Here is a 23,330-nt window from a genome sequence, read left to right as displayed (position 1 = left end):
ATCTTGGATGGGGTGACAGTACCTTGGATGGTTGTAGCACCTTGGATGGTTGTAGCACCTTGGATGGTTGTAGCACCTTGGATGGTTGTAGTACCTTGGATGGTTGTAGTACCTTGGATGGTTGTAGCACCTTGGATGGTTGTAGCACCTTGGATGGTTGTAGTACCTTGAATGGGGTGACAGTACCTTGGATGGTTGTAGCACCTTGGATGGTTGTAGCACCTTGGATGGTTGTAGTACCTTGGATGGTTGTAGTACCTTGGATGGTTGTAGCACCTTGGATGGTTGTAGCACCTTGGATGGTTGTAGCACCTTGGATGGTTGTAGTACCTTGGATGGTTGTAGTACCTTGGATGGTTGTAGCACCTTGGATGGTTGTAGCACCTTGGATGGTTGTAGCACCTTGGATGGTTGTAGTACCTTGGATGGTTGTAGCACCTTGGATGGTTGTAGTACCTTGGATGGTTGTAGTACCTTGGATGGTTGTAGTACCTTGGATGGTTGTAGCACCTTGGATGGTTGTAGCACCTTGGATGGTTGTAGTACCTTGGATGGTTGTAGCACCTTGGATGGGTGTAGCACCTTGGATGGGTGTAGCACCTTGGATGGGTGTAGCACCTTGGATGGGTGTAGCACCTTGGATGGGTGTAGTACCTTGGATGGTTGTAGCACCTTGGATGGTTGTAGTACCTTGGATGGTTGTAGCACCTTGGATGGTTGTAGCACCTTGGATGGTTGTAGCACCTTGGATGGTTGTAGCACCTTGGATGGTTGTAGCACCTTGGATGGTTGTAGTACTTTGGATGGTTGTAGTACCTTGGATGGTTGTAGTACCTTGGATGGTTGTAGCACCTTAGATGGTTGTAGTACCTTGGATGGTTGTAGTACCTTGGATGGTTGTAGCACCTTGGATGTTTGTAGCACCTTGGATGGTTGTAGCACCTTGGATGGTTGTAGCACCTTGGATGGTTGTAGTACCTTGGATGGTTGTAGCACCTTGGATGGGATGACAGTACCTTGGATGGTTGTAGCACCTTGGATGGTTGTAGTACCTTGGATGGTTGTAGCACCTTGGATGGTTGTAGTACCTTGGATGGTTGTAGCACCTTGGATGGTTGTAGCACCTTGGATGGTTGTAGTACCTTGGATGGTTGTAGCACCTTGGATGGGTGTAGCACCTTGGATGGGTGTAGCACCTTGGATGGTTGTAGTACCTTGGATGGTTGTAGCACCTTGGATGGTTGTAGCACCTTGGATGGTTGTAGCACCTTGGATGGTTGTAGCACCTTGGATGGGTGTAGCACCTTGGATGGTTGTAGCACCTTGGATGGTTGTAGCACCTTGGATGGTTGTAGCACCTTGGATGGTTGTAGTACCTTGGATGGTTGTAGTACCTTGGATGGTTGTAGTACCTTGGATGGTTGTAGCACCTTGGATGGTTGTAGCACCTTGGATGGTTGTAGCACCTTGGATGGGATGACAGTACCTTGGATGGTTGTAGTACCTTGGATGGTTGTAGTACCTTGGATGGGTGTAGTACCTTGGATGGTTGTAGCACCTTGGATGGGTGTAGTACCTTGGATGGTTGTAGCACCTTGGATGGTTGTAGTACCTTGGATGGTTGTAGCACCTTGGATGGGATGACAGTACCTTGGATGGTTGTAGCACCTTGGATTAGCCCATATGGAACCTATCCATCCAGTACAAATTAGCCTAAGCTGTGAAAATTAGCCCAAGTTATGAAATGAAATTTGCTCAAAACCAAAAACTATCCAAGGTCTTTAATAAGAGGTAAAACCCACACTCAGAAGAGGTTGTTAGACACAGTGGGCATAACATCTTACTGACGCGAACATATAAGTCATAAATGCTCATACTCCGCTAAGTAAAACAGAAACAAGAAACAAGGATTACTTAGTGGGCCAGTCACAGGTTTAGGCCCCACTTGGGGAAAAAATCTTTGCCAAAAAAAATCTAATAAATGGGTATCACTTAAATATTGGTATCGCTGAGATGAGACATGACGAGTTATGCTTGATGATATAACTTATTATCATCAGTAATACTTGATGATAACACGTCAGTCAACAGCGAAGGAACAGGTGACAACACCGCCAGAACCCCACCGGTGCTGGAGGCAGGGCTGGGCCACACCTGCTTGATACCTGGTTGATGGGGTTCTGGGAGTTCTTCTACTCCCCAAGCCCGGCCCGAGGCCAGGCTCGACTTGTGAGAGTTTGGTCCACCAGGCTGTTGCTTGGAGCGGCCCGCAGGCCCACATACCCACCACAGCCCGGCTGATCCGGAACTTCTCTTAGAAAACAGTCCAATTTTCTCTTGAAGATGTCCACGGTTGTTCCGGCAATATTTCTTTTGACACCTGACGCACACTACCATAATGTTCTAAACTGTCAGGCAAAACATTGACCTCCCCCCCCCCCCCCCGCCTGGTGTGAATGGAATTCAATTCCAAGTTGTGAAGGCAGAGATGAACTGCGTCTGATATTCTATGTATCGCCTGTTCAGAAAATCTCTAGACCAAAGGATAGCTCCTTTAGTCTAACCACTTGGGCTGGATGGTAGAGCGACAGTCTCGCTTCATGCAGGTCGGCGTTCAATCCTCGACGGTCCAAGTGGGTGTTATCTTGAGATGGTTTCGGGGCTTAGCGTCCCCGCGGCCCGGTCCTCGACCAGGCCTCCTTTTTATGGTTGGGCACCATTCCTTCCCCATGTCCCATATCAAATCCTTATCCTGACCCCTTCCCAGTGCTGTATAGTCGTAATGGCTTGGTACTTCCTCCTGATAGTTCCCTTCCCCTAGATTGCAAGGCATGTCTTCCAAAAAAAAAAAGCAATGTTAATCAGACAGTAGCGAGCGCTCAGGTTAACCTCAACACATGTATAAGCTGCCTGTCAGGCGCCTGACGGCTGGGCGGACAGCGCTTCGGATTCGTAGTCCTGAGGTTCCGGGTTCGATCCCCGGTGGAGGCGGAGACAAATGGGCTAAATGTTTCTTGCACCCTGATGCCCCTGTTACCTAGCAGTAAATAGGTACCTGGGAGTTAGACAGCTGCTACGGGCTGCTTACTGGGGGTTGAGGCCTGGTCGAGGACCGGGCCGCGGGGACACTAAGCCCCGAAATCATCTCTAGATAATCATCCAAGATGTACAAGTTCGTAAGTACTTGCGTAACTGCTTGGTGAATCTGGCCCCGGGAAGAAGAGTGGTGTTACAAGGTGTAGTGTTGCAGTGTGTGGTGTTACAGGGTGTAGTGTTACAGGGTGTAGTGTTACAGGGTGTGGTGTTACAGGGTGTGGTGTTGCAGGGTGTGGTGTTGCAGGGTGTGGTGTTGCAGTGTGTGGTGTTGCAGTGTGTGGTGTTACAAGGTGTAGTGTTGCAGTGTGTGGTGTTACAAGGTGTAGTGTTGCAGTGTGTGGTGTGACAGGGTGTGGTGTTACAGTGTGTGGTGTTACAGTGTGTGGTGTTACAGTGTGTGGTGTTACAGGGTGTAGTGTTGCAGTGTGTGGTGTTACAGTGTGTGGTGTTACAGTGTGTGGTGTTACAGGGTGTGGTGTTACAGTGTGTGGTGTTACAGTGTGTGGTGTTACAGTGTGTGGTGTTACAGTGTGTGGTGTTACAGGGTGTGGTGTTACAGGGTGTGGTGTTGCAGGGTGTGGTGTTGCAGTGTGTGGTGTTGCAGTGTGTGGTGTTAGTGTGTGGTGTTACAGTGTGTGGTGTTACAGTGTGTGGTGTTACAGGGTGTGGTGTTACAGGGTGTGGTGTTACAGGGTGTGGTGTTGCAGTGTGTGGTGTTACAGTGTGTGGTGTTACAGTGTGTGGTGTTACAGGGTGTGGTGTTACAGTGTGTAGTGTTGCAGTGTGTGGTGTTACAGTGTGTGGTGTTACAGGGTGTGGTGTTGCAGGGTGTGGTGTTACAGTGTGTAGTGTTACAGTGTGTGGTGTTACAGTGTGTGGTGTTACAGGGTGTGGTGTTACAGGGTGTGGTGTTACAGTGTGTGGTGTTACAGTGTGTAGTGTTACAGTGTGTGGTGTTACAGTGTGTGGTGTTACAGGGTGTGGTGTTACAGGGTGTGGTGTTACAGGGTGTGGTGTTACAGGGTGTGGTGTTACAGGGTGTGGTGTTACAGTGTGTGGTGTTACAGTGTGTAGTGTTACAGTGTGTGGTGTTACAGTGTGTGGTGTTACAGTGTGTGGTGTTACAGGGTGTGGTGTTACAGGGTGTGGAGTTGCAGTTAACTACCCAACACTGTCACACGGGTAAATTACCAGAGCATCATTTTGTGTATCAGACAAATTATTATCCTCTCTGGCCTCTCTCACTCACCTCTGTTACTCTCACCTCTCTCACTCTCACGCATCTCTCTTTCTCACGCATCTCTCTTACTCTCACCTCTCTCTCACTCTCACCTCTCTCACTCTTACTCTCGCCTCTCTCTCACCTCTCTCACTCTCACTGATCTCCCTTACTCTCACTCATCTCTCTTACTCTCACTCATCTCTCTTACTCTCACCTCTCTCACTTTCTCACCTCTCTCATCTCTCTCACTCATCTCTCTCACTCATCTCTCTCACTCATCTCTCTCACTCATCTCTCTCACTCATCTCTCTCACTCTCCCTTTCATCACTATCTCATCTCTCTCACTCTCTCACTCATCTCTCTCTCTCATCTCTCACTCTCTCATCTCTCTCACTCTCTCATCTCTCTCACTCTCTCATCTCTCTCATCTCTCGTCTCTCTCTCACTCGACACGTGTCACCTTCCTTAAGATATGGTAATTTGCCATCATTATGCGGTCTCCACAACCCACCCTATTATCCGGGCTCCACAACCCACCCCTATTATCCGGGCTCCACAACCCACCCCTATTATCCGGGCTCCACAACCCACCCCTATTATCCGGGCTCCACAACCCACCCCTATTATCCAGGCTCCACAACCCACCCCTATTATCCGGGCTCCACACAACCCACCCTATTATCCGGGCTCCACAACCCACACCTATTATCCGGGCTCCACAACCCACCCCTATTATCCGGGCTCCACACAACCCACCCTATTATCCGGGCTCCACAACCCACCCCTATTATCCGTCCTCCACAACCCACCCCTATTATCTGTCCTCCACAACCCACCCTATTATCCGGGTTCCACACAACCCACCCTATTATCCGGGCTCCACACAACCCACCCCTATTATCCGGGCTCCACACAACCCACCCCTATTATCCAGGCTCCACAACCCACCCTATTATCCGTCCTCCACAACCCACCCTATTACCCGGGCTCCACACAACCCACCCCTATTACCCGGGCTCCACAACCCACCCCTATTATCCGGGCTCCACAACCCACCCTATTACCCGGGCTCCACACAACCGACCCTATTATCCGGGCTCCACACAACCGACCCTATTATCCGGGCTCCACACAACCGACCCTATTATCCGGGCTCCACACAACCGACTCTATTATCCGGGCTCCGCACAACCGACCCTATTATCCGGGCTCCACACAACCGACCCTATTATCCGGGCTCCACACAACCGACCCTATTATCCGGGCTCCACACAACCGACCCTATTATCCGGGCTCCACACAACCGACCCTATTATCCGGGCTCCACACAACCGACCCTATTATCTGGGCTCCACACAACCGACCCTATTATCCGGGCTCCACACAACCGACCCTATTATCCGGGCTCCACACAACCGACCCTATTATCCGGGCTCCACACAACCGACCCTATTATCCGGGCTCCACACAACCGACCCTATTATCCGGGCTCCACACAACCGACCCTATTATCCGGGCTCCACACAACCGACCCTATTATCCGGGCTCCACACAACCGACCCTATTATCCGGGCTCCACACAACCGACCCTATTATCCGGCCTCCACACAACCGACCCTATTATCCGGGCTCCACACAACCGACCCTATTATCCGGGCTCCACACAACCGACTCTATTATCCGGGCTCCACACAACCCACCCTATTATCCGGGCTCTACACAACCGACTCTATTATCCGGGCTCCACACAACTGAGCCTACTATAGGCCTACTCTGCATCACGGCCGTGACCAGTGACAAAGACAATACTTAAACAAATATATAACTATCTACGGGCTCACCATAGCCCGTGTTACTTGGAACTTTTTGTTTCAGGTAGCGAATCTTTAACAACAATCTAATGAAGATCTCACCGACCTAACAAATTCACAAATAAGTTGTAGCATTAAATATTATGATAGATATCGTGAGGAGACATTCACATATGGGACTAATAGAACAAGAACCCGGCAATGTGATGTTATAGTGGCCAGAATACGCCTGGGATATAGACGTATCTGGCAGCTTTCTCAAAACCCAAATGTCGAGTACACAATGTGTCAACTTTGTGAAAGTGTCCAGTACACAATGTGTCAACTTTGTGAAAGTGTCCAGTACACAATGTGTCAACTGTGTGAAAGTGTCGAGTACACAATGTGTCAACTGTGTGAAAGTGTCGAGTACACAATGTGTCAACTGTGTGAAAGTGTCGAGTACACAATGTGTCAACTGTGTGAAAGTGTCGAGTACACAATGTGTCAACTTTGTGAAAGAGAAAACATGCACTCTCTTGAACATTATATTGTAGAATGTCCCATATTGACTGACTTTCGCCCTCCTGGGCTAAGGTATGCTGAACTCTGTGGTTACTATATGAGTACTGGAACACTTGATGATATATTAGACCTGTATCCAAGATTGACCATGTAATATATCAATTATACAATGTATATATATGATGTAACTATATAACCTGAGCTTGTAAAAGCACCTTCATCACCTTCAGTGATTAAGTGCTTAATTGCACACTAGTTTCTTTATCAGCTATCTCACCCTGTCAGAGTAAATGAGACAAATGTATGTGAATGCATGTGTGTGTATATATGTATGCATATGTGTGTGTGTGTGTGTGTGTATATGTATGGGGTATAAAGTATATATGGAAGCTGATCAGAATTACATTTCACCTTTGTAAATGCACATTAATGACACTATGTAAAAGACACATCAAACACTTTATGTAGGGCATACGTAAATCTGTGTATCTATGTATTTACGTATATACGTTAGCTTAGCATTTTAAAAGCACCGAATCACCTTCTGTGGTTGAGTGTTCAATAAACCCTTGAACTATATGTTTAACACTTCTCTAACCCTGTCCATGGAGGACAGAAGAAAATGTATATATGTTGGTTAGCATTGTAAATGTCTGGCCACGTCTGTGGTAGGAAAAAAAAACGGCCGTGACACGGGGTATAACTCTACATACTGAAGCCTCACACAACTGACATTGTACACCTACCTGGCTTACACCTGGCACCAACCTCCTCATTACACACCTGCTCCCATACACTTCCACCTCCCCCCCCTACCAACCTGTGAACTTGTTCTAATATTCATTACCTCAAATCTCTGGTCTATATCACAAACACTTGATCATATATATATACCTGACGCGACACATCTGACCCAGCACACGCCTCGTTAACAAAAATAATCTTGACCACATACACCTGTCCACAACTATTCGACACTTTATACCTGTCCCCACACACATGACACTATACATCTGTCCCCCCATACACCTGTCCCCCACCAACGTGATCTTATATACCTACCCTCACATACATGACACTATACACCTGTTCCCCACCAACGTAATCTTATATACCTGCCCTCACACACATGACACTATACACCTGTTCCCCACCAACGTAATCTTATATACCTGCCCTTACACACATGACACTATACACCTGTCCCCACCAACGTGACCTCATATACCTGCCCTCACACACATGTCCCCACCACCGTGACCTTATATACCTGCCCTCACACACATGACACTGTACACCTGTCCCCCACCAACGTGACCTCATATACCTGCCCCCACACACATGTCACTATATACCTGTCTCCATACACCTGACACTTTTCACGTCCCAACACACCTGACCCTAATATACCTTCCCACAAACACGAATTTACCCATTGGACTTGTAGCCTGGACGAGGACAGAAAGCCGACGGCTTGTCAAAGACCCCCCCCCCAACACGACACATGTTCTCACACAAGAGACAGCTTGACACACACCTGGCTGCCCAGGGCGTCGAGTAGCCAGGGGAGGCCAGGTGTTATACAACACGGGAGGAGCGCCAGCATGCATGTATACGTGTCCCAGGCCCACACAAGTGACTGCACAAGTGACTGGAGGCGCCCACAGCAACTCTGCCTCCCAGGGTGACCCCCTCCCAGGGTGAGCTCCTCCCAGGGTGACCCTGGGGGATCATTAAGGACACAAGAGAGACAGTACTCACCGCAGCTCGGAGAGGCAAGGACTCCCTGTAGGTGGTGGTGACGAGGTCTGGCCCCGTCAACTAGCGCATTTTGAGCGGTTATATCCACTCAAGAGTGCCGGGGGAGCGCTGCACCTGCCCGAGTGACACTACTCGACACTCACGAGTGCCTACGTCACGTGAAACATGGTGTCACCGCTCCTGACAAGTGAGGTTTACACCGAAAATCACGGAGAGCGTCGTCTGCGCCGGCACTCACTGCCCGCCATGTTGTCCACTGCCGCCCCGTGTTGACAGATGGCGGCAGCGGCCTCCCTCCTCCATCCCCCAGGGGGGTCAAGACCCTGCGGGGGGCTACACCACACCTGCCACCCCCAGAGACCCCAACCCCTGAGGGGGCTACACCACACCTGCCACCCCCCGGGGACCTCAGCCCCTGAGGGGGCTACACCACACCTGCCACCCCCCGGGGACCTCAGCCCCTGAGGGGGCTACACCACACCTGCCACCCCCAGAGACCCCAACCCCTGAGGGGGCTACACCACACCTGCCACCCCCCGGGGACCTCAGCCCCTGAGGGGGCTACACTACACCTGCCACCCCCAGAGACCCCAGCCCCTGAGGAGGCTACACTACACCTGCCACCCCCCGGGGACCCAGCCCCTGAGGGTGCTACACTACACCTGCCACCCCCCGGGGGCCCCAGCCCCTGAGGGTGCTACACTACACCTGCCTCCCCCAGGGACCCCAGCCCCTGAGGGTGCTACACTACACCTGCCTCCCCGAGGTACCCCAGCCCCTGAGGGTGCTACACTACACCTGCCTCCCCCAGGGACCCCAGCCCGTGAGGGGGCTACACTACACCTGCCACCCCCGGGGGCCCCAGCCCTTGAGGGGGCTACACTACACCTGCCACCCCCGGGACCCCAGCCCCTGAGGGGGGCTACACTACACCTGCCACCCCCAGGGACACCAGCCCCTGAGGGGGCTACACTACACCTGCCACCCCTAGGGACACCAGCCCCTGAGGGGGCTACACTACACCTGCCTTCCCTGGGGATCCCAGCCCCTGAGGGGGCTACACTACACCTGCCACCCCCAGGGACACCAGCCCCTGAGGGGGCTACACTACACCTGCCTCCCCTGGGGACCCCAGCCCCTGAGGGGGCTACACTACACCTGCCACCCCCAGGGACACCAGCCCCTGAGGGGGCTACACTACACCTGCCTCTGGGGACCCTAGCCCCTGAGGGGGCTACACTACACCTGCCTCCTCTGGGGACCCTAGCCCATGAGGGGGCTACACTACACCTGCCACCCCCAGGGACACCAGCCCCTGAGGGGGCTACACTACACCTGCCACCCCCAGGGACACCAGCCCCTGAGGGGGGGCTACACTACACCTGCCACCCCCAGGGACACCTGCCCCTGAGGGGGGCTACACTACACCTGCCACCCCCAGACACACCAGCCCCTGAGGGGGGCTACACTACACCTGCCACCCCCAGGGACCCCAGCCCCTGAGGGGGCTACACTACACCTGCCACCCCCGGGGGCCCAGCCCGTGAGGGGGGCTACACTACACCTGCCTCCCCCCAGATACCCCAGCCCCTGAGGGGGCTACACTACACCTGCCACCCCTCGGGGACCCCAGCCCCTGAGGGGGCTACACTACACCTGCCTCCCCCAGGGACCCCAGCCCGTGAGGGGGCTACACTACACCTGCCACCCCCGGGGGCCCCAGCCCTTGAGGGGGCTACACTACACCTGCCACCCCCGGGACCCCAGCCCCTGAGGGGGGCTACACTACACCTGCCACCCCCAGGGACACCAGCCCCTGAGGGGACTACACTACACCTGCCACCCCTAGGGACACCAGCCCCTGAGGGGGCTACACTACACCTGCCTTCCCTGGGGATCCCAGCCCCTGAGGGGGCTACACTACACCTGCCACCCCCAGGGACACCAGCCCCTGAAGGGGCTACACTACACCTGCCTCCCCTGGGGACCCCAGCCCCTGAGGGGGCTACACTACACCTGCCACCCCCAGGGACACCAGCCCCTGAGGGGGCTACACTACACCTGCCTCTGGGGACCCTAGCCCCTGAGGGGGCTACACTACACCTGCCTCCTCTGGGGACCCTAGCCCATGAGGGGGCTACACTACACCTGCCACCCCCAGGGACACCAGCCCCTGAGGGGGCTACACTACACCTGCCACCCCCAGGGACACCAGCCCCTGAGGGGGGGCTACACTACACCTGCCACCCCCAGGGACACCTGCCCCTGAGGGGGGCTACACTACACCTGCCACCCCCAGACACACCAGCCCCTGAGGGGGGCTACACTACACCTGCCACCCCCAGGGACCCCAGCCCCTGAGGGGGCTACACTACACCTGCCACCCCCGGGGGCCCAGCCCGTGAGGGGGGCTACACTACACCTGCCTCCCCCCAGATACCCCAGCCCCTGAGGGGGCTACACTACACCTGCCACCCCTCGGGGACCCCAGCCCCTGAGGGGGCTACACTACACCTGCCTCCCCCAGGGACCCCAGCCCCTGAGGGGGCTACACTACACCTGCCACCCCCCCGGGACCCCAGCCCCTGAGGGGGCTACACTACACCTGCCTCCCCCAGGGACCCCAGCCCCTAAGGGGGCAACACTACACCTGCCACCCCCCGGGGGCCCCAGCCCCTGAGGGGGCTACACTACACCTGCCTCCCCCCAGGGACCGCAGCCCCTGAGGGGGCTACACTACACCTGCCTCCCCCAGAGACACCAGCTCCTGAGAGGGCTACACTTCACCTGCCACCCCTCGGGGGCTACACTACACCTGCCACCCCATCCCCTGAGGGGGCTACACTACACCTGCCACCCCATCCCCTGAGGGGGCTACACTACACCTGCCACCCCATCCCCTGAGGGGGCTACACTACACCTGCCACCCCTGAGGGTACTACACTACAACTGTCACCCCTGGTGCCCCTGAGGGTACTACACTACACCTGTCACCCCTGGTGCCCCTGAGGGTACTACACTGCACCTGTCACCCCTGGTGCCCCTGAGGGTACTACACTACACCTGCCACCCCTGAGGGTACTACACTACACCTGCCACCCCTGGTGCCCCTGAGGGTACTACACTACACCTGCCACCCCTGGTGCCCCTGAGGGTACTACACTACACCTGCCACCCCTGGTGCCCCTGAGGGTACTACACTACACCTGCCACCCCTGGTGCCCCTGAGGGTACTACACTACACCTGCCACCCCTGGTGCCCCTGAGGTTACTACACTACACCTGCGACCCCTGGTACCCCTGAGGGTACACTACACCTGGTGCCCCTGAGGGTACTACACTACACCTGGTGCCCCTGAGGGTACTACACTGCACCTGTCACCCCTGAGTGTACTGCACTACAACCGCCATTTATTGTGAGCTCCATATTCATCCTGATTACGGGCTATTCATGCCCGTGCCCTCTCTTGGGGTGGCTTAATCTTCATCCTGAGTGGGGTAGATTAATGTGCACAGTGTACCCATCCTATGAGTGGCAGTTTATTATGCTTCCCAGCCAGTGTTTAGGGTCTTGGCTCCTCTCGAGAGCCATTAAGACAATTTTTTGCCAGCACATCTGAATATTGAAAAGAAACGCTTTTATGTATTTTGTAGGCTTATATGTATTACATTTAAGCTCGATTTACTGGTTGAATTTCATTACTGCTTCTACCATGATCAATTTACTATTTAGCTCTCATGGCAAGTCTCGTGCCATAATAACACCTTATTCCAACAGCTGGTGTCAACATTTGTTGCACCTAACACTGATATGTTCACGTTTACTTACCAATGTTCATAACATTAAACCATTTACCTCAACTGGGAGAAATAATATATTTCTCTGCACCAGACATGAAATGCATCTTATTCTTGTCCTTTACTGGTGAATCTCTTATACTTGCTCTAACTTCATGGTGTAAATGTAAATGTCCACTGGTAGCATTATATTTTATATTTAACTGCCTACACACTGTCCTTGAACGGTAAAACAGCATTGTCAATCAAATCAGACATACTGCACTTTATTAACAGATGTCAGTACAGTCCAATATACCCTTACATCAAAGTTTTAGTCGTGTAAGTAATTATAAAGCGGGGCCACGCCGGGTAAACTATGTAGCACCGTCTATGTTGATGGACATGCAAGAGCCACTAAACATCACAAAGTACCAGCACGAGAGCAAAGACAAACGAGATATAGAGCTATAACACTGCCGGACTCGCCAAGAATTATAAACAGGATAAATCATCCCTAGTGATAATATGAAAAATACAATTGTCCAAAATTATGGGACAGTCTTCAAGGTAGACTCGAAGTGGAACAGCAGTACTAAAAGAAAACAAGAAATAAAGATACGAGACAAAATAAATGCATAGAACTTGGCAAGATTAAAATAGGAGAAACTAGAGTTGGAAGGCGTAATTCAACAGAGAAGGTTGTGGCGAGTGGGGGCTGTGCTGAAGTCATCAAGGTCCGGCGAGATTTGATCAGCCAGGGAGGAGCACAGTCAAGGGGGCTCGGGAACGAACAACGGCGTGCCCCGGAGCAGGGAGCGGGCTTCAGAGGAAGGAACATGCGAACTCCCATAGTGAGGACAGACGGCTCCACTACCAAACTGAGAGGTGGTGCAGGAGTAATAATGGAGGGTTGAGGCAGGGAGAAAATTATCTTCTTACCCGCTGGGGAGGATCAGGGATCGGTAACGTTTCTGAGAGTTGCTCTAGCATCAAGGTGTTGGAGGGTGGATATTGGCCCACACTGCCATATGCTTGGGAGGGCCAGAGAGAGAGAGAGGAGAGGACCAAGAGTTGGAGGGACAGCTAATAACGAAACGGGAAGGTGACGCAAGAACGACAGGCAAGGGTAGTAGTAACACCAGAGGAACACACACAAGTAATTATCAGAGGAAGGCACCAAACTGGGAAGGCTATGTATGTACCACCACCAAATGTGCAGAGTAATCAGAGGGCGCTAAATATCACCAAGGATGCCATTACGAGAACAGAAACCCATAAGGCAAACGATATCAAAAGAATCCGATTCACAATCAAGGAACAACTGACCACGAGGGACGGTCGGAAAGCAAGACACACGCTCGTCCCTGAAGTCAGGACATTCAACAAGAATGTGCACGACCATAAGAGAAACAATGCAATTAGGACAATAAGGAGCAGGGTGGCGCTCCATTAAGTGACCATGAGTTAAACTCGTATGGCCAATACGTTATCTAGCCAGAGCCGTTTCCCACCGCCGGTTACATTGGTAGGAGGAAGGCAACAGGGACACACGACTCTTAATAGTACGCAGTTTGTTACCAGTAACAGAGGACCAACAACCCTGCCAACGGGCAAGTATGGAGGAATGAATTACTTGGTAAAAGTCGGAATAAGGAATACATTTACAGGAGATGGGACGTGTGGATAGCTTCCTTAGCGGCAGCATCAGCACGCTCATTTAAAGACACCAACATGGCTGGGAACCCAGCAAAACTCTACCAACTTAAAATTTACTGGATAAGAAACAGCCAATGTTGTATCTCGATGACCACAGAGTGGATTAGATTAACTAACCCAAAGCCATGAGGGCACTACGAGAGTCAACTACCACCACAAAAGAACAGAGTAGGAAAAAAACAGAGTAGCCTACACCGTCAGCAGACTTAGACCCATCTGTGAAAACGGAAACGGAGTGGGAGCGTGAAGAAAAGTGCTCAAGGAAAAGGCGTTTCAGAACTGTAGGAGGGGTAAAAGCTTTAGTGATGCGAGTCAGGCAAGTACAAAATTTGGGAAGGGGGACCCTCCACGGGGACAAGGACAGAACAATACGAGGAAAAACATTGGTAATACGAACCGAAAGAGAATCTTTTAAGTGAGATAAACGGACAGAAAGAAGGTGATGGTGAAGAGGAACAGGAACTACAGGAGGGGTAAAAGTCAAAGTACGACAGAGGCAAGAGTGAGGATACTGTAAGGATTGTGCAAGATAGAGAAGATATCACGGCGGTCCTGGAGCGATAGGAAGCCAGTGTCAGCGTACAAGCTGAGGGTAGGAGTTGAACGAAAGGCACCGGAGCCGAGGCGCAACCCAGTATAGTGCAAAGGATCAAAATGGCGAAGAATATGCAGGGCAACTATAATAGAGTTTAGACAGGACGAGAGAGGAGTGCAAATAGAGGAGCGTGCGCCTATCCGCTCCCCAATAAGTATGGGACAAAACCTCAAGTAGCCTTAGCCTTAAGGCTACTTAAGGGCCTTGGCGCATTCAACTCTTGAGGTAAGAGATATGGGGCGACCAAGACAAACTTGTGTCAAAGATTAACCCCAAAAGCTTCGTGGAATCTTTGTACACAAGGGGATGGCCATAAAGTGACAAAGGAGGACGACATGCTTTCGAGTAAAAGTCATAGCACAAGTCTTAGTTGCAGATAACTTTAAGCCATGATCGGTGGCCCAAGACGACACGGCATCAATCGCAAGTTGAAGCCGCCGATGAAGGAGAGGCAAATCATCACCTCGACAGCAAAGAGTAAGATCATCGACATAAAAGAGCGGAGAAGATGCCAGAAGGAAGGGAGAAAAGAAGATCATTGAGGGCAACTAGAAAAATTGTAGTGCTCAGAACACTACCCTGGGGCACACCTTTGTATTGCTGAAAGGAGGCGGAGATAGTGGTACCAAGCCTGACTCAAAGGAATACGAAGCTTTGGAGGATGAGAGGGAGATGATCACGAAGGCCAAAAGAACGCAGTTGGGCCAGAATATGCTATCTCCAGGTTGTGTCATAAGCCTTTTCCAGGTCAAAAAGGACACCAACAACGGAGGTCGCAGCAAAGCAGTACGAATATAGACCTCCAAGTTCACCAGGACATCTGTTGTGCTGCGGCACTTGCGAAAATCAAATTGAGGAGAATAGAGGTGGTGATGGTGTTCCAAGAACCACACCAGACGAACATTTACCATACGCTCAAAGAGTTTGCAGACAACTCTTGAGGCCAACAGGGCGGAAGTCCTTAGGGGATGTCCCGAGAGAAGCCGGTTTCCGAATAGGAAGTACAACGGCATCGAGCCAGTCCACAAGGACTGACGACGACTCCCAGACCTGGTTATAAACTCGGTAAATACCGAGACGTGCAAGGAGGGAGATGGCGAAGCATCGCATAATGAATGTCATCCGAGCCCGCTGCCGTAGAACCGCAGAGGGCCAGGGCAGACTGAAGTTTAGAGAGATGGGATCGTTATAGGGAATGCGGAGATGAGTGCGGAAATCTAAGGGATGAGATTCAAGAACGGGCTTACGAAGGAAGGATGGATTGAGGAAGATGAAAACCAGAGCTAACAGAATAAAAGTGGGGACTCAGTTCAGTTGCGACTTGCATTGGGTCCACCACAAGAGTACCACGCTTACAGCGCACAGCCCGAGCAGTCCGCATTCCACCAGGGAACGCACTTCCGTGGGCCCCGGGAGGTAGAGCGAGGAATAAAGCAGATGGCATCGAGGAATAAAACAGATGGCATCGAAGATGGTGTCCTGAAAAAGGAGGGTGCGAGGAAGAGGCAGAGAGGTCAGTGAGAGTAGCGCGGAGGGTGAATAGGTTCCAGTCAGCATTGGCAAACTGCCACCTAGAGAAGAAGAGGTGAGAGTGAAAAGAGAAAAAGGAAATAAGGCTGGGGAAATGGTCACTGTTATGGAGGTCAAGAACCAGCCACGTGAGATCTAAGTAAAGGGACGACGAGCAGAGAGAAAGATCAAAAAAGGAAAGGGTGAGAGTTCGAGTCTACATGGGCTCATGGGTGGGCTCACCAGAATTCAGAAGAGAAAGGGAAGGAGAGAGGACGAACGGTTCGAGAAGGCGGCCTCGGGTGTTAGTCAGAACATAACCTAAAGGTATGTCGACAGTTAAAATGGAAGCGGATGGAACGAGAAAGTCAGATGTCGGGGTGAGGAAGAAAGCGATGCCTTCTTACCTGCCAGGGAGGACGAAGGAGAGGAGCCAGGCTTACGTTTCTGACTCAAGAGACAGGTGTTCCAGCAACAACGTACTGGGTGACAGACTCAATTGTCTCAACAGGATAAGAACGGGAGTGTACAACATGAAGATTACTGGGAGGGTGATGGACATCAGCCTGGACAGACAGGCAACGTGGAGGGCCAAGAGACTAGGGGAAAGGGAAAGAAGACACAGGAGACATGGCAGACTGGGTAGGGAGACAACTTCAGATGGAGAACCAGGAGAGGGCCCCCTTCGGGACAGAACGTACAGTAAAGTTACAGGGGAGGTGGTGGTGGGTATGTTCGTGTCTAAGGCCTGGAAACGGTTGCGAGACTGAGGAAGGTGGGAAGGACGAGGAGAGGTAGAACGGAACACACGAGCATAGGATACGCCAGCAAAAGGGGTGAGACGGCGAACTTGGCATCTCGCTTCAGGAAAAGGCAGACCATCCCGGTGTTTGAAGTTGAGGACAGCTTCTAGTTTGTAGTGTATACACGAGCAGGAGAAGAGAAGAGACTGAGGAGAAATGCAATCCAAATGGAATAAAGACTTGGCTGACCTGCACCCCCACCCATCACAGAGCCCAGTAAGGGAAGTAATGAACAGTATACTTGTACATGGGTCACAATTGATGGAACAGAATGGTATTCCATGTAATGATAGGGATACCAATCCTGCAATGTTCACTTGACTCAACATGGAATGATAGGGATACCAATCCTGCAATGTCCACTTGACTCAACATGGAATGATAGGGATACCAATCCTGCAATGTCCACTTGACTCAACATGGAATGATAGGGATACCAATCCTGCAATGTCCACTTGACTCAACATCTAACAAGGTGGGCTATCTAGACGAGCCAATTGGTTCAACCATTGCTTGTGCATTCTTCCAATTCATTTTTACTTACTAATAAATATTAACTTGTGAATTTATTTTTACCAGGTTAATTTAAATAATCACTTAAGACTTCTCTTTTTTACTGTGTAAGAAAAGGTAAGTTTATGTATTAACATTTACACATGGGAATATAATACAATCACCACATGTACTGCTCCTTACCAATAATCCAGTACACAAAAAAAATACTTATCAGTGGAGCACTAGTTTGTATCAAAGGTGCAAGCAGCATACCTCTCATAAATAATAGGATCTTCATAATGAACTGCCTCAGAGTGCATGAAACATTTTAACTATTACTACTGAATTCATATAAAAAATACAATAAATTTGTTTAACTTGCCTTAAAGGACAAAATATCTAAAATGCAACAAATAACACAGATTGTTACAGTGAAATTCCAAAGCTTGCAACAAAATGTTCTCACAAAGTTGCATCAATGCCCAATATAACTTACCCATTCCCTGCACTTCTAGTACTGTACAAGCTTTCTTAGCCCCTGCATATATTATCATTCCCTCTACTTACTAGTTACCATTTGTCCTGGATTTCTATCATTCATGAATAGGGGTGTTTTTCCTGGACCACAAAAAAAACACCATACCCTAAAAAAAAACTACTTGGTAAACAATTGGGATGTAGGTCAACTTGTCAAGGCGTGATTGCTGGATGCATAATAATATCCTAGGTCCTTTTGACCAAAAACTAAAAGTCAATATTGCTGAACATGTGCACACTTGCACGGGCACATCTTCAATAAACATTTTGTATTTCACACATCACTCATGAATGATGTTCTAATTCATTTTGAAAGTAGATTGATTCTCCCTGAAGCATTTATCACCCACTGGGAAGAAAAGAAGCTTTTAAGAGTATAGATCATCATCCTCTCCATCTGCACCAAAGTTTCCACCGTGGCTGCTGCCTCCCTGACCTTGTTGATCTGGGAACCGAAAATTGGACCCAAACCCTCGACTCTGCTGAAGCGTCTGGGAGAACATTTCATATTTGCGAATATCATTGTCTGAAACAGAACGGCGAGCATACTTCATAGCTTCTTCAAAGTGATCCCGAGTTATCTCTGGCACAGGGTCTTCTTCCTCCATCTGTCAATACATAAAGAAAACAAGCCGACCTTAAAAATTTTAACTTAATACAGTTTTTTTATTTAAACATGTAGCCTAAGCATTGCATTGCAGTATATTTTTTGTTTTATATTAAATTATAGATTAAAATGATGGCTCTAGATTTTGATACTAACATCCATGTTGTCTCCAGCAGCTCGCTCTCTCTCCCGCTTGATGTCTGCTTCAATAGCCTGCCTGATAGCCAGCTTGCAAGCCCTCTGGCAGATTTCTGTCAGATCCGCACCAGAGAATCCATGGGACACTTTTGCAAGGTAATCCAAATCCACCCGCTGAAATAGTTAAGAAATATAATTTTAGTAATGTAAATATTTCAAAGAAATGGAACAAATTTGTGCAAAGTTAAGACAAAACCAAGTATCCTACCTTAGACACTGGGGATTTCCTCAAGCATGCCTTAAGGATCTGTACTCTAGACTTTTCATCAGGAAGGGGTATGTAGATCAACTGGTCCAAACGCCCTGGTCGTAAAATAGCTGGATCAATAATATCAGGTCTGTTTGTTGCACCGATGATGAAGACATTTTTCTTGGCACCCATTCCATCCATTTCCGTAAGTACCTACATCAGAGAAACAAACTTCATGTCAAGGTTCAAACTACCAAATTTATATTACACCAATTTATTTTATGCTCTAAGATTGTTATAATCATCTCAATTATCTCTTATATAAACAACACTTGCCAAAAAACAAATGCAGTCACTTAATAGTTAATTAACATTCTGCTTTAATTTTATTACACTAATTACAGTACACATTATTCACACATAATACCCTTGGGCAAGCAATTTGATAGTTAAACAAACCAAAATAAAATTGCCCATTTGTATTCATCTATATAAGCATTTACATTTTTAGGAGATTTGCTAAAACAAGTCAATTCCTACTGAATCGTACCCCTCATGTGATTACAATTACCAAGGTCTAAGAACGTTACTACAATAATATGTAAACTAAACCCTACTGGAAATTTAAGATTGAATAAAGAAAACTCATCGAGTCCCATCTGTAATAAAAGTCAAACACAGTACCACTATGTTGATTGGAAGATATGACTGGCCTAATAAAATAAAATGCTACCTACACACACAATTCATAAGAAGTTCTGCAAGGTGCGAAATAAATGTTTGGAATCCTAGCCAATTAAGCAAGTACAATATTACACAAACATTTTAATGTTACCTGATTAATGACTCGGTCAGCAGCTCCGCCTGCATCACCCGCAGAACCTCCTCGGGCCTTGGCAATGCTGTCCAACTCATCGAAGAACAACACACAAGGTGCAGCAGCACGAGCCTAAAAATAAGGTATGCGAGGTAGTTTATTTTATAAAAGTAATATGGTATCATGAAGTTAAAACTTTTTAATGGACAATTTAGATGAATGAATAGGCCACAAGAATAGCAACAGATGAAACAGTATCCCAAGAAATAATAATGACTGAAGATTGAAAAATTTATGCAATAATTAAATGGTATAAAACTAATCGACTTCATTTAAAGAACTACACTGTCTACACTGTATGATATGACACCAGCGAGTAATATATGGAGGGTTTTTATAAAAAATGCACGTAATAACAGTCATTATGGGGTAATTGTATTTTGAAGATCCAAGAGTGCATAACTTCAAGAAGTAGCAAGAATTACTCAATGAGAAAAATACTAGATATTAAACTTTAAGAGATTGAATAAAATCTTTAACAAGCAAGATGTATACAATATTTTTGTTTAAGATTGCCAAGAATGTGTGGAGTTGCACACCTGGGAGGGGAGGAGTTGCTTAGTGGCATGAGTAAATGATAAAAGGGTAGTAGGATCTCTTACAAGATATGTCCACTCACGAGCATTACAATACTATTTGAATTATTCCTCGTCAATGTGACAGAAATAATGGTTAGCAAAAGAGGAACATATATTGTTTTTATCTGCTGACAAGAAGCAAGCATCATTGAAACCATTGTTACCATGCTCAAAGCTAAAATATTTAAGGATGTAGAAATGCTTTATTCAAATATATTATGCAGAAAATACTGAAGATCTGAGAACATTTTCCAAAGACCAGAAGCATTTTTGGAAAGAACTAACTGGTTCAACCAGCAGACTGGTTGAGTTTGCCATTCTTATGTTATATTTTGGCTATGTTAATCAAAGATTTGTGCGAGACACCCACATATACAGTACATATGTACATCTCGCAAAAACTATTTCTAGCGCTACTTGATTTTTGCATTTCATTATAAATATTAAATATCCACAAAAGGACATGTACAACCACTCTTGTGAGCTAGGTTAATCTAGGTTAGCTAGGACTGGAACTGACAGGAATGAACACGCTCTGGACAAATGCGAAATAAAAATCCACCTACACATCCACACTTGTAAATACTTCTTGTGCATCAACAGATCTAGTGCACTAAGGCATTCCCACTATTGTGAACACTAAATACATTTCACCTTTACCATTCCTTAAAATACTGTAGCTGATTGACTCACCTTATCAAACACATCTCTCACATTAGCTTCTGATTCACCAAACCACATGGTAAGTAATTCTGGACCCTTGATTGAGATGAAGTTAGCTTGACATTCATTAGCAATAGCCTTTGCTAACAGCGTCTTACCTAAGGGAAGCAAAAATATTATACGATATATTAATTGATTACTAAATCAACATTAGCAGAAATACATTTCAACATTTCCGACTTCCTTCACTACAAGAGTTAATTATAGATATGGAAGTAAGGAAAGTATTTAACTACCGGTGTAATATTACAATGAGGGGGCAAGCAATTGTGATGGCACATCAATGTTTTAATAACTTGGACCTCCAGTAAATATCTGCCATCTTGAAAAGGGCTTCATGAATTTTTGAGGGAGGGAAGTTGGGGGGTATACTTTTTTTCACATGTTCAAGATATGGATTTTAAAACTTTTTTTTTTTTTAATTTTTGTAAGCACAAAATGCCCAATTCATCCTATATGCATTTAAAGATTTAAAAAACTAGAGACAGACCCCTATTTAAGCAAGATCTGGATGAATTTAATTAAAAATTTCTCAAAAGCTTAGCTACAGGTCTTACATTAAGCACAAAGATAAGGTTCAAAGTCTTAATGAATTTCTAGACAGTGTTAGGTGTGAAATAAATGCAAGGAGGATAATAAAGTGTCACTCACCACAACCAGGAGGGCCATAGAACAAGACACCCTTGCTGGGGGTCATACCAAACTTGAGGAACTTGTCTGGGTGCTCCACAGGATACTGGACCAGCTCCTACATTAGGGAAACAACACATTGTCAAGGTAATGGATATACCATTTAAAATAAATTTAAAATAGTTATTACACAATATTCCACAAGATGGCCAAACTACTCGGTCATAACATTTTGTTTAAACTCTGCCTCCAGATTAATAGTGATCTTTGAAGAAATCTTACCTGCAACTCTCTCTTAACATTCTCCAAGCCACCAATGTCATGCCAGGTAATGTTGGGCACCTCCACTACAGTCTCACGGAGGGCTGATGGTGTGCTCTTGCCCATGGCAAACCTGAAGTTCTCCATAGTCACTGCTAGAGAATTAAGTACCTGATGGATAAAACATTTTTACAATTTAGAAAATTTATGACCATCTATTGTACATATCAAAACTGATATATACAGGTATATAATCCTTAGTTACAAAAATTCATAAATTTACTCATGCTTATCTAAATGGATTATCTAAAAGCCAAATCCATAAGATTGAAGTCTTGTTTTGAACAAGGAGCACCATATTTGCCGGCGTAAAAGACTCGCCCTCGCATTCAATGCACTTCTATTTTACAAGGATATTTTGTGGAAAAACTATGTCATCATACATTTATTGAATTATATTTTAAAGTGAATTTTGTACCCCAACTCTTACCTCCTTTAAGATCAGCTTTATAGTTCTTTATATTTTGGGCAAGAATTGCTATACAGGCTGTGAAAATTCTATTTCTGGCTGGGATATTTTGTGTTGGCACGAGGGCGGCGCACCCAGTGGTGGCACACTATCACAACACACTGGTTTTGTCATTTATTCATTGCAAATGGCTGACGGGCAGATGAAAGTTTAACATTCCTTTAAAATTTCTAGGAGCATTTATCATTTAATGAATAAATGCATCTTAAGATAAGACAATAGTTAAATAATGTATGACATCAGTTGTGGGTTATGTATGCTAGTTAAGGTGGCAAGATGACATGAGTTTCCTTCACAACTGCTGATGTATCGTAAGCAATTTTTTGCAAGTTTGTGATAACAGACTATGGTAACTGCTCGTTTCAATATTTTATTATTAGCAAGAATTTTTGTGCCCCGCAAACTTACCTAGTATGCTCGTCTGGCTCCCTAGCCTATGGCACTTGGTCTCATCATAATATGGCAGCATTAGATGCAGGGCAATTTTGTTTATACATTTAAAAATTAAAAAACATGTCTTGTACACCGGCAAATACGGTAATTAATGGTTAGGAAAGTCCACAATTGCCTGTGTGTGTAAATGTGTTGCAAATGTATGATAAACCAACTGCTTACCAAGAAGCAATCAGTATAAACAAACCACATTGCTTTAATTATCACATTTTCATTTATCCTGACTCACCACGATCCATGGTAGAGGTTTGTGGGAAAGCTAATTAAGCTCGCAGAGGGCAGTGTGACCTTGGGAAGGTGTAGCTGATGCCTCTTAATCCAGAGCAAGTCAGTCTATGTGAGAAGGTAGATGGGTGAGCATGTATTTACCTCAAGTTGAGACTGTTTATTATTATTATGGACCTTCCATGAAAAAAATATGCAACTCAAGTGTGTTAGAGGAATGGGTATGTTG

The 23,330-nt window shown here is 47.6% G+C and overlaps 2 protein-coding genes across 5 annotated transcripts in view; both read right to left on the bottom strand.

Moving 5' to 3' along the window:
• LOC123771083 (neuronal PAS domain-containing protein 2) overlaps window positions 1-8,638 on the bottom strand; it is a 232,933-nt gene extending 224,295 nt beyond the window's left edge. For all 4 annotated transcript variants that reach the window (XM_069309569.1, XM_045763406.2, XM_069309571.1 and 1 more), the window contains exon 1: window positions 8,396-8,638. The gene's annotated coding sequence lies outside the window, so the exon portion shown is untranslated. The remainder of the gene's footprint in view (window positions 1-8,395) is intronic.
• Window positions 8,639-17,395: 8,757 nt separating this feature from the next.
• On the bottom strand, window positions 17,396-22,080 carry LOC138354957 (transitional endoplasmic reticulum ATPase TER94-like). Its single transcript, XM_069309568.1, has 7 exons — window positions 21,916-22,080; window positions 21,655-21,751; window positions 20,974-21,101; window positions 19,661-19,774; window positions 18,844-19,038; window positions 18,594-18,749; window positions 17,396-18,438 (listed from the first exon to the last, which is right to left on the bottom strand). Exons 1-7 carry the CDS (start codon window positions 22,039-22,041, stop codon window positions 18,199-18,201), a joined length of 1,056 nt encoding a protein of 351 aa, XP_069165669.1. The 5' UTR covers window positions 22,042-22,080; the 3' UTR covers window positions 17,396-18,198.
• Window positions 22,081-23,330: the final 1,250 nt, after the last annotated feature.

The sequence above is a fragment of the Procambarus clarkii genome, chromosome 65 (assembly GCF_040958095.1).
Source record: "Procambarus clarkii isolate CNS0578487 chromosome 65, FALCON_Pclarkii_2.0, whole genome shotgun sequence".
NCBI lineage: Eukaryota > Metazoa > Arthropoda > Malacostraca > Decapoda > Cambaridae > Procambarus > Procambarus clarkii.
Note: the sequence above shows the minus strand (reverse complement) of the source record. Positions and strands in the feature narration are given on the sequence as shown.

Coding starts and splice junctions, on each gene's coding strand:
- LOC138354957 (XM_069309568.1), bottom strand. CDS start 22,041: ATGGAGAACTTCAGGTTTGCCATGGGCAAGAGCACACCATCAGCCCTC. Junction 21,102..21,654: donor CTATGGCCCTCCTGGTTGTG/GTGAGTGACACT, acceptor TGCTTCCCTTAG/GTAAGACGCTGTTAGCAAAG. Junction 19,039..19,660: donor CTGACCGAGTCATTAATCAG/GTAACATTAAAA, acceptor TCTCTGATGTAG/GTACTTACGGAAATGGATGG.